This window comes from Magnolia sinica, chromosome 1 (assembly GCF_029962835.1).
Source record: "Magnolia sinica isolate HGM2019 chromosome 1, MsV1, whole genome shotgun sequence".
NCBI classification, from domain to species: domain Eukaryota; kingdom Viridiplantae; phylum Streptophyta; class Magnoliopsida; order Magnoliales; family Magnoliaceae; genus Magnolia; species Magnolia sinica.
The window spans coordinates 137793020-137810504 of NC_080573.1; the positions used below are offsets into that span (position 1 = coordinate 137793020).

The window sequence follows — 17485 nt, forward strand, 5'->3', positions numbered from 1 at the left end:
AAGATGAAGTGAATTTATGGGAGGGATGGGTGGGCCGCACGTGATCTCTTTGACGTTTGACCATGTGAAAGATGCCGAGCTTCCGCGGCGCACGTACTTGGGACGCGGTTTTCTGACTGAGTAAATTCTGTGGGGTCCACTGTTATGCGTGTGTGACATGCAGTCCGTCCATCGTTTGTGCTGGCTCTATGTTAGTACGTTACCCGAAAATTAAGTAGATTTGAGATTAAATGAGGTACACAAAACAGTTAAACAGTCGGGATTAGATATCGACCGTTGAAACTATCTTGAGATCCACTAAAGCTTTGGATCAAGCTGATATTTACTTCTTTTTTCTTTTTCTTTTTAAAATCCTAAGTCCTGTTGGGACTCACCTTATGAACGGGGTGGATGGTGACGGGACCCAAGGGGATCCAATGGTGGGCGTCGCTGTTTCAAAGGTTCCCTTTAGCCCACTGAGTTTTGGATTGGGCTGACAGCTGACTTTTTGGCTAATCCTTACAGTTACAGGCGCATCTGAGGATCGGAGTACCGTTGAAATCACGTCCCGTGGGACTCCGCAGCTGCTTGTTTTAGTTAGCGGGTTAGGTGTTACCCGTTTTTTCAGCACACACGTCCCATGGGGCTATCTTGATGATTTGCTGTATATCCACGCCGTCCATCCTTTTTTTTCAGTACATTTTAATACGTGGTACGAAAAATTAAGCAAATCCAAATTTCATATGGACCACACCACAGGTAACAATGGTGATTGAATCGACCACCATTAAAAACTTCCTAAGGCCCACCTTAATGTTTATTTTCCATCCAACCTGTTGATAAAGTCAACATAACTGGATGAAGGGAAAATACAATAATCAGATTGATCCAAAACTTTTGTGGCCCATAAAAAGTTTTTGATGGTCATTTGCCACTGTTTCAAATGGTGTGGTCCACCTGAGATTTATATCTGCCTACAATTTTTAATCATGTCCTAAACGGATCTGGAAAAATGGATGGAATGCGTGGATATTCAGCTCATTCATCAAGGTGGGCCCCACATGGTCATGTGTTACCCGGGTTAACCCTAATCCGCTCCCCTTTGTTTCATGGGTTCCATGCGACAACAATTGTAGGAAATTCGCTTTCCCACCTACGGTGGGGTCCATCCGATGATATATCACTGCACATAAATGTATTTACGGACTCGGATGGCTCATTTTTAGTGGACCCTTTCCTCGATGGTCACGATTAGAAGAATAACATTTGCCGGATAATGCTGTGATCTTTCGATTTTGATGGTGGACCATGAGAGCAATCTAATGGGCCCACTGTCTAAAATGAACGTCTAAGATTATCTGGGCAGTGCAGTTCTTATATCATGACCACGTGTCGTCATATACAAGTAGCCCCACCGGATGGATGACCAGGCCCAAGAACAGCCAAGGAGGTCAGTGGGAGTGGATAAAATACATAAATCACGTTCAATTCACACTCTTTCCTATGGTGTGGTCCACTTAGCTTGAAATATATTCCAATTTTGGGCTCTAGTACTAAAATTATCGGATAAAATGGATGGACGGAGTCGATAAAATACATAAATCACGGTGGGCCCACAGAGTTTACTCACTACGCAATCCGCTTACTCAGTGAGTATGAACCTCCATGGGTTAGTCTCGACGAACTAGAAAGTCGTGGTTGAATTACAGGTGGCAATTATCTCGCAGAATGGATTGGCTGCTCCCTCTGCCACCTGCCCCGTGGCTGGTGGTCGGTGCTCTGTGGGCCCCACCATGATGTATGTGTTTCATCCATGCCGTTCATCCGTTTTTAAAGATCATTTTATGGATTTATACCAAAACTTAGAGGAATATAAATGTCATATGAACCACACGACAGGAAAATAATAGTGATTGGATATCTACAATTAAAATCCTCGTAAGGCGCACTGTACTATTTATTTGACATCCAATCTGCTGATTAGGTCATACAGACCTAGATGAAGGGAAAAAATAAATATCAGCTTGATCCAAAACTTTTATGGCCCCCAAAAAGTTTTTAATGGTCGATGCTCATTCAACACAGTTTCCTGTAATTTGGTTCACTTGAGATTGGGATATATTTCATTTTTGGTCTCATACCCTAAAATGATCTAGACAAATAAATGGACGGCATGGATGAAACAAATACATCATTGTGTGGCCCACAGGGCACCGACCCACCACCCATTGGCTGGTGGCAGGGGGCGTAGCCAATCCGTTTCCCATGCGCGTTGTCTCGTGGCCCGCCGTCCGCAGGTATTGTCGTTTTCCATCCTGCGTCGGTCGGGGAAGCGGATTGGGTGGTGTACCACACACCAGCTATATAGCTGCTGTAGATACGTGTCGCGCGGTCCCCACGGCGTGAACTGAGAGGTTTCAAGAGATATTTTATATCCTTCACATTTGCGTGGCCCATAGGAGCTATTATCAAGGTGATACTTTGTATGGACATTCAAATAAGGGTAACCATCTGATGGACGGAGTGGATTTATATATACAACACGGTGGGCGAAGCAGAGCTGGGTTATTTTACCAAAGGTGTTTTCGACGATTCCGGTCCGTTGTGCTGGACTTGAGGAACGCTCCTCTCGCACGTGGGAGTTCACTTCAGGGTTTGCTTGTCGTGCACATTGAGCAAGATCCGAGCCGCTCATCAAGCGGATCATGTGGTGGGGTACACATGTGCGTTGAGTACGACCATTAGGAAATCAGATTGCTTACTGGGTAACTTAGTACGGTTTATCATACTGAGTAAACTATGTTGGGCCTACCACGAATGTATGGGGCTTATCAGTGCCGTCCATCCGTTTTTTGAGCTCATTTTAGAAGTTGGGTCCAAAATTGAAGCATATCCAAAGTTCATGTGGACCCCACCACAGAATCGGTGGTGGATAATGATATGTACCGTCGAAACCTGCAGCGATGTTTAACCGATTCATATGGTCACACAGACATGGATGGAGGAATAGAAAAAAAACAAAAAAACAAGGTTCATCCAAAACTTCTGTGGATAAGACACATAACTCATGGTGGGCCCCACTTACCTATTTGGCCCATGGATTTCTTCTCTCACAGCCTGGCATGCCTAATGATTAGATCTACCTATTTTGTTGTTTATAGTATACAATCATGCAACTGGGGAAGGTGCTTTAGCTGAGAGAGAGAGAGAGAGAAGCCAGCGGCCACGCATTCAGACTCCAATTTTGACCGTCCACTGTTGACTATGTGCTTCGCTGGCCCCACACGCACCTTTATAGACAGCACGTGCGGCTACCTCGTCGTGTGGAACATCTAGACCGTACATAAAGTGGATTTCACGGTCCAGATAAACAGGCGTGTCTTTCATTGCTGGCCTGCCTGATGAGGTGAACGAGCCTGATTTTTCGTGTCATCCGGACAGTTGGTCTGAACTTGCGCCGGGGCTATCAGTGGGCTGGTTTTTCCAGGACAAGGTTTGTCAAAGCCCAACCCACAAAGTGGAACTTGGACGAAGCCTGTCCTTGGACGAACAAGAGGTTTTTTTTATTTTTATTACAATGGCCTTAAATTTTAACCATTACAAGGTTTTGGCCCCCAACTTCTTAACTCTTATTTATTTATTTATTTTTAGCATTTGGTCAACTTTTGGTACTTTTTTTTAAGGCCGAAAAGCCTTTTGTAAGAGCTGATGTTATTGTTTTTCTTTTTGTAGGGGGGCCCACTACCCATCGACTGTTAGAACCATGGCCCCTGGGGCCACGACCAACCTCCGAGGATCATCCAATGTCCATTCTCCTCCTTCAATGACCTTTTCGTGCTTTCTTGGGACCAAAATGCCCTTAGGCAATAACTAGTGTTATTTTTTATTTGGAGGGGGGCCACCACGCACCAACCTTTAAAACCGTTACTTGTGAAGCCACAGCCAACCCCCGGTGACCATTCATCATCCATTATCTTCCTTGATGACCTCCAGCGACTGTGCCAAGAAAACATCCTTACCATCATCCTTGTGGTGACATTTTTCATTTTTCAGCTTTATTTTCCATCTCCTACATTCTTCATTTGAGACATTGGGATTGCATCTAGGATCTTTGGATCACACGTGTGGGACACTAAGATCGCACGTGGGGCACTTTTTTAGAAAAATGGTCATAACTCCCTTGTTACAAGTTTGATTTTAGTGATCTTTTACTTATTGAAAAAATAATTTGAAAATTTTTTTAATGGATTTCAAATCATTTCATTTAGACACCATTCAACTGCCCAAAAGTAGACCCAAAGTCCATCATGGCATGAATTGATCCATTTTAGGTGTAATCCAGGCCAAAATGGACTTTGAGCTCAATTTTAAGCTATCAAATGGTGTCTGAATGAGATGACTCTAAGTTCATTTGAAAGTTAATCAAATTATATTTCCAATGAGCACAAAATCACCTTATTCAAAGTTGTAATGAAGAAATTATGACCATTTTCATGGAATTACTCTCGTTCTTATCATGTGTGATACATGCTATGATAAATTTTAGACTCACTTTTGAACTATCAAATAGTGTTCAAATGAGATAATTTTAAATCTATTTGAAATTTTATCAAATTATCTTTCCAACAAGTATAAAATCAATCTAATTAAACCTGTAACGAGTGAGTTGTAACCGTGTCTCAGGTACAATCCTAGTATCCCCAAGTGCAATCCCCCCTATTTATCTTCTTCTTCAACCTTGACTCCTTCCCCAACAAGGATATCTTTATCAATTTTATAAACAAGTTAGCCAAACACATCTATTTGTTTACCTACAAACAAATTACCACTTAAAAGCCAGACAAAATAGCATGTAAACAGTTTATACCTAAAACTCTTATAAGGTATAAAGTGTTTACAACTAAAAACTATTTCATTAATAGTTAGGAGATTGAATGGCCCACATTGAATATACCAGAAAAGGTCTTATCATTAATATAGATCATGCACCACGTGAGACCAAGTTGATGGACATACTTGTCAAAAAGAAATAAACAATTTGATCAAATGATCCTCAACATTTCATTAATAGTTTGGAGAATGCTGGCTCATCATGTCCAACCCATCTTTAATGGCCCATCTCTACTAAGGATTATTTTGAAAAGATTATCCTAACCATCGTGATGTAGAATGAGCGATTTGTACTGATTATAATATTAGAAAAGGTTGAATCATCTAGCACATGGCCCATCTCTGATGGCCCATCCTTGACAAGAAACACTTTGATTGGAATATATGCTAATTATGTGATCAATGGCCTGGAGAATGGTCAGTCCATATTGGTTATGGCAGAAGGTCTGACCATCATGGGCATCCCACCTCTGATGGCCCATCCCTCTCAAAATCACTTTCATGTGGATCCTAACCATCGTGATCAACGAATAGGATAACAAAATGAAAATAAGCAAATTCATGGTTAAGTTAAATAAAAATTGATGAGCGAAAATTTAAATGTGATTTTTTCATGAAAATCACTCTCTTTAATTTTAATTTCCACCAAAAAGTGAACTCAAAAAACAATGAAAGCTCTTCAACAAGTGTGGGCTGATATGCGCCGGACAATATACCGAGTGTAACTTCTTTCAACAAAGCATGCTCCCATATACATGGTGCAGTCACCTAACTTACCTTCATTTTATAGTTTTATTTCATCAAGGAACCAAGGCCCACCTTTGAGCATCTAACTAATCAGCATATTAGCTGATTATTCACAGATTATACCTAGACTTTGGATGTGTTGATGGTTCTTCCTAGGATCCTAACCATACAAGTATGACCAAAATCGTAAGATCTTCCCCCACCTTTTGCAGCTCCCCGTTCTCATTAATCCTATGAAAAGGCCATGTTAGGATGATTGCAAAACCAGCAATATAAATAAGGAAATGACCGCACACCACTCAACTCGACCCAAACTACCCTCCAATTGGCAGTAATTCGCGAACGACTGTAGCACAATCCTAAAAACTTCCACTGGCATCCAAAACTCAGCTGCCTACTTGTGGTTTCTTTTGCGACATTGAATTCAAGCTGCGGCCTTTGCTTTCACTTTCTGCTTCTTTGAATCCAAGGAGGCTAAACCAGTGCCCAATCCAACAGGGGCCGGGTCTTCCTTGCACTCAGCAGATCCATTTTCTTTACCACTTTCCATCCCATTCATGGTGGGGCCATTAGTTTCTTTCTTTGATTCATCCACTTGTGCGTCACTTGGAGCTTCTGGCATCACCCCGGGGTTGAAGATGTTGAGGAGCTGTGCAAACGGTGGCAAACCTTGCACGGGAGTCCCAAGTGGGCGTACACGGAGACCTCTTGCTGCTGCTTTCTTCCTGATCTCGGCTGCTCTTCGGGTGGCCCGCTCGTCGACTCCCCTTCCCCGAGCAAGGGTTTCACCAATTATCGCTGCATTAACGGATTTGTTAACTGATGACCCAGCATTTCCAGATCCTCCAGCTGCAGCCTGGAATGCCTGTACAAGGTCCGGGTGCGCCTGTCAGGCAAAGTATTAAAAAACATCCAGAAGCCTGCATAAACTTATTCCAGAAAGAAATGAAAATTTATTGAAGCATGGGAATAGCTGACCATCAATTGACCTCATTGTTTAGCTCCCTCAGATCTTAGAAGGGGTCGTCAATCTGTTTCCCCAAAACAGATTCCCAGTGAAAGGGATTCTGCCTGTAATGTTTGGGTACTGGGAAATCTATTCTCAGGAATCCTTTTTTTGTGTTTAGATACTGGGAAAGAGTTCTTAGGAGAGGAGAGGCCTCCTTCCAAAAATATGACCGTTGAATGGGAATCCATTTACCAAAATTTGATAACATATCTTAAAGATGGGAATCATAAATGGGACAAAATTTGGGAATCGGATTCCATGGGAATTCATTTCACAACCTTTCCTAGGATCTGAACACAAATTCAACGGCTTGCTAATGGAATAATTTCCCAGGAGCTGGATTTCCAGGAGCCAAATGACCCCTGCTGGTGTCCCACAAATCAACATATGGTTCAATATGTAGGCAAATGGTTCTGTCTTGAACCAACCGAACATTTAGGGTGTGGTGTGGAAACAAACCCAGAAAGATGGATATCAGTTTTCAACCTTTCCGCCTGAAATTACAATTTTGCTTGTTTCAAGTGCCAGTTGAAAGGAATGAAATTTACATTTGCAGAAAAGCATTAAGCACACCCACAGTTCTGGAGGCATTTTGAAACGTGGAAAGTATTCAAAGAGTACTCTGGATGTGGCATTGGAGGAAGAAAAAAATAACAATAAACCCAGGATGTGAAAATACCCTCAAAATATCTATAGCCTTCTGAGTAGAAGCTGCATTCACTGCTTGCCCTTTCTGTTTCTGCGCAATTACCTGCCCCAGAGAAATTTCCCCACATCAGTAATCATGCATTTACACAACGTGCATCAGTGCTGATTATTTTATATATACCAGTATGCAAAAACATGGATTGGACCTCGTTAAACACCCATGGTTTTACTATCGCATGCATTTACCTGCTGCTCACGCATTTGAAATGTCTTTATCCAATTTTGTGAGTCCCGCGTCCTTGAATCCTCCTCCCCGAGTTGCTTGACAAGTATATCATATGTTTTCTTTTCATGCTGCCACAGCCACACAGTGAGTACCAGACATAACTGCCCAATTCATGAATCTGCACAAAGCTGTACCAGACGATTCCATGAACAAACCTGGAGAGAGAGCTTGTATGTGCTCATACAGTTGAAAGCAATTGCAAGGGCATGGTAGCAAACTGCAGTTTGAATGTGTTCCTGGCCAAGAAGCCGCTCATTCTTTGTCAAGGCCTCTTGAAGATAACGCAAAGCGACATTCATCCTTCCAATATCCTGATACATCATTGCTACATTTATGAAAGTTGCAGCAACATCGGGATGATCTGGCCCACATGATAAACCTAGTAGGAGTAATGTACGGGACATGTGCCGTAGTGCAAGCTCCGTTTGGTTGAGGCCATGGTAGAAAAGAGCCATGTTGCCGTAACTGCAATAACATGTTTGCAGGTAAAGAAGCACATGGACGACAGCCAATATCAGTTCATTGCCAGATGACGAAAGGAAAGAATAAAAGAGTGACGATGAGTTCATACCTGTGAGCAGTGTCAGGATGATCCAAACCAAGACAACGCTCATTTATGATCAGTTCTTTATGCTGTTGCATTATGGCTCCTGCCATGTCTCCCGCATGATATAGAACCATAGCTAGATATCTGCAATTTAAGAAGAATGGAAACAACAAAAAATGTGACTATTGAAACTTGAAAGTAATGTCATTCAAAGAGACTTATGGTGGATCCTTTTGAATGTTTCGGGGGCGGTACGTTCAAAATTCAGGGTGTATCACTGACTGATATAGATAGAAATCGGGAGGAGCTGATAATTATGCTGGCAAGCTGCCAAAATTATTCCGCTATTGGATCCCTCCACATTTAGGTTGGCCAAAGTTGATTGTGGATGGCTGCTCTCTTGGAATTCAGGGCCCTTGAGCATTGAGGATGTGATTAGAGATGATCAAGGAAATATCAAGCTTGCCTTTTTGGGTGCCATGTTGTTTTGGGGTCTCTTGTTGGGTGTGACTGGAAGCTGTCACGATGGGCTTGAATATGTCTAAAGATGCTTTTGGCTCCTGAGATCCTCTCACTAAGGCAGGAGACCACAAATGTGCTATTTCTTTGGCTAATGGATCTTCTGATGTTCCTTGATTTCTTTTGTGTAAATGAAATTAGAGGGCGGATTGTTCTGTCCTAAGTTTCTTTTAAGTTTGTCCCAAGAGGGTTACACCATGGCAGATGACCTGGCCAAAAGTGGTGTGGGCCAGGCGTTCCTTGCTTGTAGCAGATTCTTATCCATTGCCTTAGGGTATGTTTGGATTGGAGGAATCCTTGGTATGGGATAGGAAATCTCAATCATTATGTAATTATTATTTGCCAAAGGCACTATACAAACATGGAATCCATTTTCAGTAGTCGTGTTTGGATAACATGTGGAAATTGCACATTCCTCGTCACCTCGTTTCTTATGCTTGAGAATTCAAACTATATAAGAGGCCAATGATAACTTGATGGAATCAACTATTTTCTTTGCTATCCACACAATACAAAAGGTCAAATCAACGGACAACTTTTTCCATTTCCCTGGATTTCCATGGTTTGCCTCATGCCCAAACATGCCCTTAATGGATAGATTCCCCTTTTCCTTTAATAAAATTATTGTTGCTTGGTAAAATTTTGGGATAATGACCAAATGTCCCCTCAATTATACTTCTCGACCAGCTGCTCATTCCTTCTATTTTCCTTCCAACTTAGTTCCCAAGTTTAACAAGTAACCTTGTCTACCACCTACTTACAATAGAACAGCAATCGGGTGTTCACATTGAGGTTTGCCAGAAATAGAATACATCCTGAAATATTGTAATATGACAAGTCGGGACTTTAATTTTTGAATCCGAGGTCACTTACTATGATGCATACAGTTTGTGTGATGGGATGGAGGTTGAATAAAAGCTATTAAATTGGATTATTTCAAACCTCGAAAATTTGGCTCTTTTGCAGTTAATATGGACTCACATGACCTTTACATGATCAAAGGATTGAAATGCTCAATCTCAGATTTTATTTTTCTTTGGCTATCCCCCATCCAAGTTGAGCCCTATCACATGAACAGTTGAAAAGAATAAATTTCTGATTTTGGGATGTATTCTAGCAACAGGGCATATGAGGTTTGCTGATTTCACATGAGTGTTGAGCACTGTCCCTATAAACGCAGGCATACAAGCCAATAAGGAACACGTGTGAGATCTGAGCAACACTAAGATCTTCCAACTAAAAGATCAGGCAGCTTTACTCCTTGGGTGAGACATCATAGAGATTAAATAGGCATCTGTTTGCTTTTGTGAGCTGTGGCCCACCTGAGATATGAGATGTTCTAAGATGTGTTTCCTACCAAATGGAAAGCTCGTATCTGCTACACATGTTCCATGTTGGCACACATGCCTGTGGATGGGTAGGGCCTACAGATCCACACGCATGTGTAAAAATAAATTGAGGCTTCCTCCTTCAGCCCGTGGCATACAAATCAGTAAATTCGAGGACTGCCTAGCCTGACTACGTGTAATCATACAGAGGGCATGACTTGGGCATAGTGGAAGGAACATGCATCAATCCACCCTGACCATAAAGTAGACTGCCGCATTTTTGCCATGGATCCTAAAACTCAGTCCAAGACATAGGTGGGTCACACCACAAGGAATGGTATAAAACCATGCATAAATCCTCTAAATTCACATGGTATGCCCGCTTTAGTGTTGAAATGTCCTGATTTTTTAGGCTTCCCTTCATCCTAGCAGGGTGCGTCAGATGAATAGATTGGATGGCATGTACATACCACAGTGGATCCCACACACAATTTGGAGATTTCAATGTGGGCGTCCCATCTCAATTGTTCCCCATGGTGTAGCCCACCTGGTTTTTTAATCAGCCTAACTTTTGGGCTCCAGCCCAAACACGAGTGGCACACCTGATGGACAAGGTTGATCTCATCCGCATGAAGTTGTTCAATCCACATCAGCAAAAGTCACTCCCCCGTATGACTAACAAAGCCATGCAAGCCTTTTTGCAAAACCAAAGCAAAATAAAATTAATATCATAGTTACTAGGGAGCAGATGAGGTTATTTACTGAACGTGGGGAGTGGGTTGGAAAGGAAGTAGAAAGAGGGGGCTGGTGGTCTCGAAAATATAGGCGAGGGACAGTCATATCCTTAACCCAAATATTTTCTTTTTCATTGGCTTACAAAAAAATACTACTAGAAATGAACTTAAAATAGGTCATTAGAAGTAATATTGATAGTAAAGAACTTGAACATATCAACGCATATAACTGGTGGGACCAACTCTCAAGCGCACAAAGAATGCAATACAGTACATAAAGATTCCTGTACATAATCAAACAGTTAGGGTGCATTTGGAAAACCCCTAATTTGCAATTTAGATGCATTTTAGCCCAATACTATTATTTTATTTTTTTGAAAGATCACGAGAATTGTATTAAAAGAAGAGAAAATTGAAGTTACATGGTTTGGATGGTGCAATACCATTAGCTTGAAATACCATTTAAGGCCTTCAAAATGTTGTTTGTCAGTTTCTACTCCCAAGTGTAAACTAAAATTGAAATGTGGGCAACATTCTCATGTGGTTGACTAATTAGGATCCTCAAATGAAAGTTATTCTTGAGGCACAAGCAACCAAAAATGGGGTCCATATGATGAACCACCATTTTCTTGGCTATTGATCAAATGGTTCAGATCGTCCAAAAAAAAGGTGACTATTTAGAACGAGCAAGCAGAGGTGGGATGATTCAACCAAATGGTCACAGGAGCTGATTTATCAAAGATCTAATGGATCCAACCATTTGAGTTGTCTTGATTGATGATTTGGACCAGACCAACAGTCCGATGATAAATTTGACGAGATCAATGATCAGCTTGTGCTTTTAGGCAATGGGATCAATCAAGGGACCATATAATTTAGAGTTTAACTATTTCAAGTCATTTTTAGGGTTATATTTGGTCATGAATTAATTAATAAATTTCCTTTGTATTTTCACCACTTTCATGTGGGCAACTTTTGGGAACCAAACAATGTCAGAATGACATGAAGTTGGTCCTCTTTGATAGCCTATTGGGTTAGCTTTCAAACATGCCCAAAGATTAAGCAATTTTGATATTGCTTGAGTGACTTATGGCCCATTTACGTAATAGAATTGTGACGAATATTAGGGGTATTTTAGTATTTGTCTTCTATGTTCGGGCTTGTCTCTTTGTTAAGCACATATAAGGCATCCCTTTGAACGTGTAATGCAATTTTTTAACACAAAGAAATAAAAAGTTGGGTTCCCATTGTTTGGTGTGTGCTTTCAGAAGAAGATTTGGAGAGGGGGTTTTCGTGCTCTAGCATTTGGCAAAAGAAATATTAGAGTTCCCTACAATCCTGTTAATCTTCTTTTGATCCATTTGCACCCATCTCGGGTTTTATTTTGGGGCATCCATCATAAACAGTCAAGATTTACGATTCTAACGTTTCTGTATTAATCTACATGGGCCATCCATTTTAGTGACCATTGATCGGATGCTAGAATCACCAATCAAAGTGATTCTTGTTCATTGATCGAATAGTCTTAACGACCCATTCAAAGTGTTTATTGAGAGTTACGTTATTTGAAGAGGGTTCCATATGATGGGTGGTCCGGGTCAATGATAAGAACTTTTCCACTCAACCATTTTAGACCATCTATTTACCTAGCCACTAATAGGGTAGTTAGAATCAATTGATCAAAGTGGTTCCTGGGAGTTATAGTCAACTAAAGGTAGTGCCCAAATGATAGACTGTCTAGATCAATGATCAAACCTTTTTTCAAGAAAATTAATATAGGCCATCCATTTTCCTATCCATTGATTGGATGGTTAGAATCACCCAATGAAGTGATTCTTGAGAGCTATGCTCAGTCAAGGTGTGTCTACAAGATAGACAGTTAGATTTTTTTAGCATAATCAATCTCGACCGTCCATTTTCTTGAACTCGGATCAAATGGTTGTGATCACCTAATCATAGCAGTTGTCGGTATTAACGTCAATCAAATGCGAGGCGTGCTTGATAGACAGTTGAGATTTTATTTTTTTTAGAAAGTTAATCTAGGCCACACATTTTCCTGCACATTGACTGGATGGTCGGAATCACCAGATCAAAGTGAACTTCAAAATTATAATCAATCAAATGTAGGGCCCACGTGATAAACAATCAAGATCAATGAATGGACCATTTTTTTAGTATAATCAATCTGGAAAATTTGTTTTCTTGGCCATTGATCGAAGTTTGAATCATCTGATCAAAGTGGCTCTTAAGACTTGTGGTCAATCAAAAGTCAGCCTACATTATAGACGGTATGGATTGATGCTTAGATTTTTATTTTAATCAATCTGGACCATCTATTTTCTTGGACATTGATCAAATGGTCAGCATCATCTGGTTAAAGTGGTTCTTGAGAGTTATTGGTAATCAAGTGTCGGGCCTACATGACAGACAGTCCAGGCCAATGATCAGACAATTTCCGATATGTTACTTTTGGTCCAACCATTACTTAGACGGTTAAAATCACCTCATCAGAGGTGTTCTTGAGTTATGGTCAATAACAGGTGGAATGTACATGATAGAAGGTTTACACCAATGATCAGACCTTTAACATACTTTCCATTTTCCTGGCATAGATCAAAAGGTTAGAATCATCTGTTCAAAGCGTTTCTTAAATCCATTTTATTGGCCAATTTGATCGGATGGTTGGTATGAATCTCCATACGTCATGTGCATCTAATGCTACTTTTGACTCTGAAAAAGTTGACAAATCTACCTGCCAAACACATGCAAAGACCAAATTGGAATCTGGTGATGCGTTGGCAAAAAGTGCAGTTTGCAATTGACTTTCAATTGCAAAGTTGTTAAATACTATTTGAAACTCAAATAGTATTTAGTAAAATTGTGTCCAATACATAATGAGTTCATACTGATAGTTATTACTTATTATGCATAGAGACCAACAACTCCAATACTAATTACTGTTAAGTGAGATAAACTCATTTTTAGGTGTCTACAAAACAGGGCCTTAGGAGTTGGGAATAAACAGTAATGTTCAAAGAACTGTAGTGATCAGACAAAAAATTGGTATCAAATAGGAGAAGTGGGAGATGAACCAAATCAATTGTCACAGAACCCTCATACCATCAAGTATGAGATATCCCCGTCAGTACACCAAATTGTTTTCATAAGACTCCCCAACACATCTCTTGTGAGTTCTTATTACTTGATTTTGCTGGTGCCAAATGTCATACTGTTTTTATAATGGGAAGTATCAACTTCATAACACATGCACGAAGCAGATGGATTGAAGGCAAATCAATTTACCAATTCAAAAAGTTTAATTAAACACAGGACCTGTGGAAAAGGATTGGAAGTGTATATATGAAATGGCTGAGCAACCAAAATGCTTACCGGCAGCAATTAGCAACCTCTCGATGCATTGGACCAGTAACCTGCAAAACCCATGTAGAACAGGTCATGCTAGTTCAAAAAGTAACTCAAGGAAGGAAGCAAAACATACGGGAAATAACCTACTTGTTGAAGTATAGAAAATGCATCAGAAAATAATGTGTAGGCTTCATTAAGCATTCCCTGAAACACAAGAATGTAATGAAGCATTTATAGCTACATCTATCGATGAAATTATAATTCCAAGCAATGTAGAATCATTATGACTGGAAAATTCAAAATTTTAATCAGGCTAAATACAATAAAGTAGTACACATACCTCCGCCAATCGGACCTTCCCTGTTTCTACAAGATCCCTAGCTTCTGAACATACTGGAACTGAATGCTTCACCACTGGCTGGAGATTCAAAATATCTAAAGCTTGGAAGGGGGCTGCAGCATCAAGGTCATATTTGCGTGCTGCAATGGTTATGCCAACCTGCAAAAACATGCTAGATATAAGCATGATATCTTGTGTTTTTTTTTTTTTTTCATTAAAAAATTATCTTCATTTAAAGAAAAAAACAGACAAGCATTATATAGGTTGTGCGAAAGCATACTACGGCGTGCAGGAGCATCATTACCATTCCAGGCTGTTCTTTTGTAATATCAATTGCAACAATTAGGAAATAATAGTAGCAAAGGAAATGTGTCTAAATGAGAGGATATTTATTTCAAACCAAGAGCATCAGTTCCACATGGGTCTTCCTAGAGATTGATATACTTGTAATGGCCATCAAATACTAACAAAATAAAGAAATACACTAGAGATAGAATATAATTGCATGTGCATGAGATTGTTGTGAAATACACTAGACATAGATTGATATACCTGCATGTGCTTGAGATTGTTTTGAAATACACTAGAGATAGAATATTAGCCACCATTCACAAATGTAACTGAATTGTGAACATTCAGTTTAATCAGGAGTAAGTGACAGAAATTGATAATGTATCCCAATATTTGTAATGAGAAAGTACCCTCAACATGCACTTAATCTCTTTCAAATGAAAATGAATTGTAGACATTCATTTTAATTAGAAGTAGTAAATGACAGAAACTGATGATGTATCCCAAAATTTATAACGAGGAAATACCCTCAACATGCACTTATTCTCTTTCAAGAACCCCCACAGACACAAAAGAAAGAGAAGAAAAGAAAAACTTGCCAGTAACCCACAGATTGCAATTTGGAGATGAGACCTCAATAAGAATGCTTAGGATAATACAAAAAAAAAAAAAGGAAAAAAGAAAAAGGGATAATACAATTTAGTAATTTCCACTATAAAGCATCCAAATATTCCTAATGTAAACCAAAGAAATAATGCACAAAAGGTATAATAACAACAACAATAATAATAATTGTAGATTTGTAAACTAGAAGTAGAAGAAAAAAGTAGAAATAAGTGGAGAGGAAAGAGTTGGGAAAAAAAAAAAAAAAGAGAGAAGAGGATTGTAGGGCTGGACGTCCCCTCTCCTCCTATTTATATTAATAGTAAGCAAGTGAAAAAGATAGAAACACCCTTAAGTAATAAAAGCAAAAATTAAAAAGTCCTAACTTTGAATCATAATCCAATTTGACAAAAGAATAGACAAGAGAGGGTACTAGGTGGGCCGTACAGTACAGCTTTACAACCCACATCCTTATCCATTAGGTGGGTCATATAGTAGTACAGCCCATATTTCTCATGCGTTAACACACCCCCTCAAGTTGGGGCATAGATGTTGTTGATGCGAAGCTTGGAATATGTGCATGTAAACTAACTGTGAGGTAGAGCTTGGTGAATGCATCAGTAAGTTGATGGGCTCGGCCACTAGCAGACCTTAGCTTGAACTCAGCTCGGCTCGGTCCTCGAGCCTGACTGGCCAACTCAGCTCGGTTCGGTCAGCAACTCAGACCAGTTCGAGTCGAGTTTGCCATTGCAGCATTTTCACAAACACCTTGACTGCACCTTCAAAATCTCACTGTATTTGAGACAGCAGCAATGGTTTTACAGGTATTTTATCAAAAACCTTCTAAGCAACATAAAAATCAAGAAAAAAAGGGTGTTGGTTTCATATACATACCTTCCTTGCCACCAGCCACACTTCTTTGAGTCATTTCATCAAACATTTGGTGAGCAACATCAATATCAACGTAACCGAGTCACCGAACTGGTTCGATCCGAGTTCGATTCGAGCTGGTTTTGATTCGAGTCGAGTCGAGTCGAGCTGGGGCCAGCTCGAAATCCGCCCGAACTCATTTTCGAGCTAAAAAAATCAGCTCGACTCGGCTTGAACTCAGCTTCGAACTGAGTTGAATCGAGCTTTTTCGAGTTTAGTCGAGCGAGCTAACCGAGCTAGCTCGGTTCGTGTACACCTCTACCTGAGACTAGACATATGGAGAAGAGACTTCACCACTAGAGACTTTCTCATGCATAAAGTGACAATCCACTTACATATATTTGATTGTTTGCAATGTGGAATGTTGCCTGATTATCACAAAACAATTGCATAGGTAAATTCACCACGAACCCCATTTCCTACTACAAATTTTATTTTTATCCACAATAGCTCATAGGTAGTGCAAGCCATTGCTCCATATTCTGCTTCAACGCTTGATCGGGTCACAACACTCCACTTCTTACTCTTCTACAGAACTAAACTTTCACCCACATACATTTAGTACCCAATAGTTGACTGCCTACCCATCAAAGAATCTATCAGTCTGCATCATAATACCCTTATGACCTAAAGATGAATGTTCCATCCGTACAGAATTCCTTGACTTAGTGCTCCTTTAAGATGCTGCAAAATCCATATAACTGCATCCATATGAAGAACTCTCAGATAGCTCATAAATTGGCTCAGCACACTCACAACAAAAAATATATATGGGCGAGTAATAGTTAAATAGATGAGTTGCCAACCAATCTTCTATACTTCCCTAGGTCTTCAAATACATCTCCTTGACCACGAAAAAATTTGTAATTCCGATCCATTGGTGCATCAACTGGCTTGGTAGTTGGTACCAAGAAGACTTTTCTGTATGAGCAAATCTTAAAACATATTTCCCTTGGGCAAATTAATTCCTTTATTTGATCTGGCAACTTCCATACCCAGAAAATATCAAAGATGACCTAAATCTTTTGCGATAAAATGCCTCTAAAGATACGTCTTCAACTCCTCAATCCCCCTATCATCACTTCTCGTAACGACAATATCGTCAACACATACTATTAACACAATAAGGCATGAGGTACAATTCCATATAAAGACAGAATGATCTGCATGAGTTCGAACAAAGTCATAGTTCATCACAACTTTACTGAATTTGTCAAACCATGCACGTGAAGACTACTTCAACCCATGGATCGTCTTTCTCAATTTAC

At 40.1% G+C, this 17485-nt stretch overlaps 1 protein-coding gene across 5 annotated transcripts in view; it reads right to left on the reverse strand.

The window, feature by feature from the left end:
- Window positions 1-5457: 5457 nt before the first annotated feature.
- LOC131220350 (clustered mitochondria protein) overlaps window positions 5458-17485 on the reverse strand; it is a 60056-nt gene continuing 48028 nt past the window's right edge. For 4 of the 5 annotated variants that reach the window (XM_058215304.1, XM_058215310.1, XM_058215321.1 and 1 more), the window contains exons 22-29: window positions 14394-14552; window positions 14201-14257; window positions 14078-14118; window positions 8131-8250; window positions 7715-8024; window positions 7520-7627; window positions 7305-7376; window positions 5458-6502 (exon numbers count right to left, since the gene is read on the reverse strand). In XM_058215304.1, coding sequence (XP_058071287.1) covers window positions 6041-6502; window positions 7305-7376; window positions 7520-7627; window positions 7715-8024; window positions 8131-8250; window positions 14078-14118; window positions 14201-14257; window positions 14394-14552 — 1329 coding nt within the window. In that variant the 3' untranslated portion in view covers window positions 5458-6040. The remainder of the gene's footprint in view (window positions 6503-7304; window positions 7377-7519; window positions 7628-7714; window positions 8025-8130; window positions 8251-14077; window positions 14119-14200; window positions 14258-14393; window positions 14553-17485) is intronic. The other variant, XM_058215315.1, reaches the window with a different exon arrangement.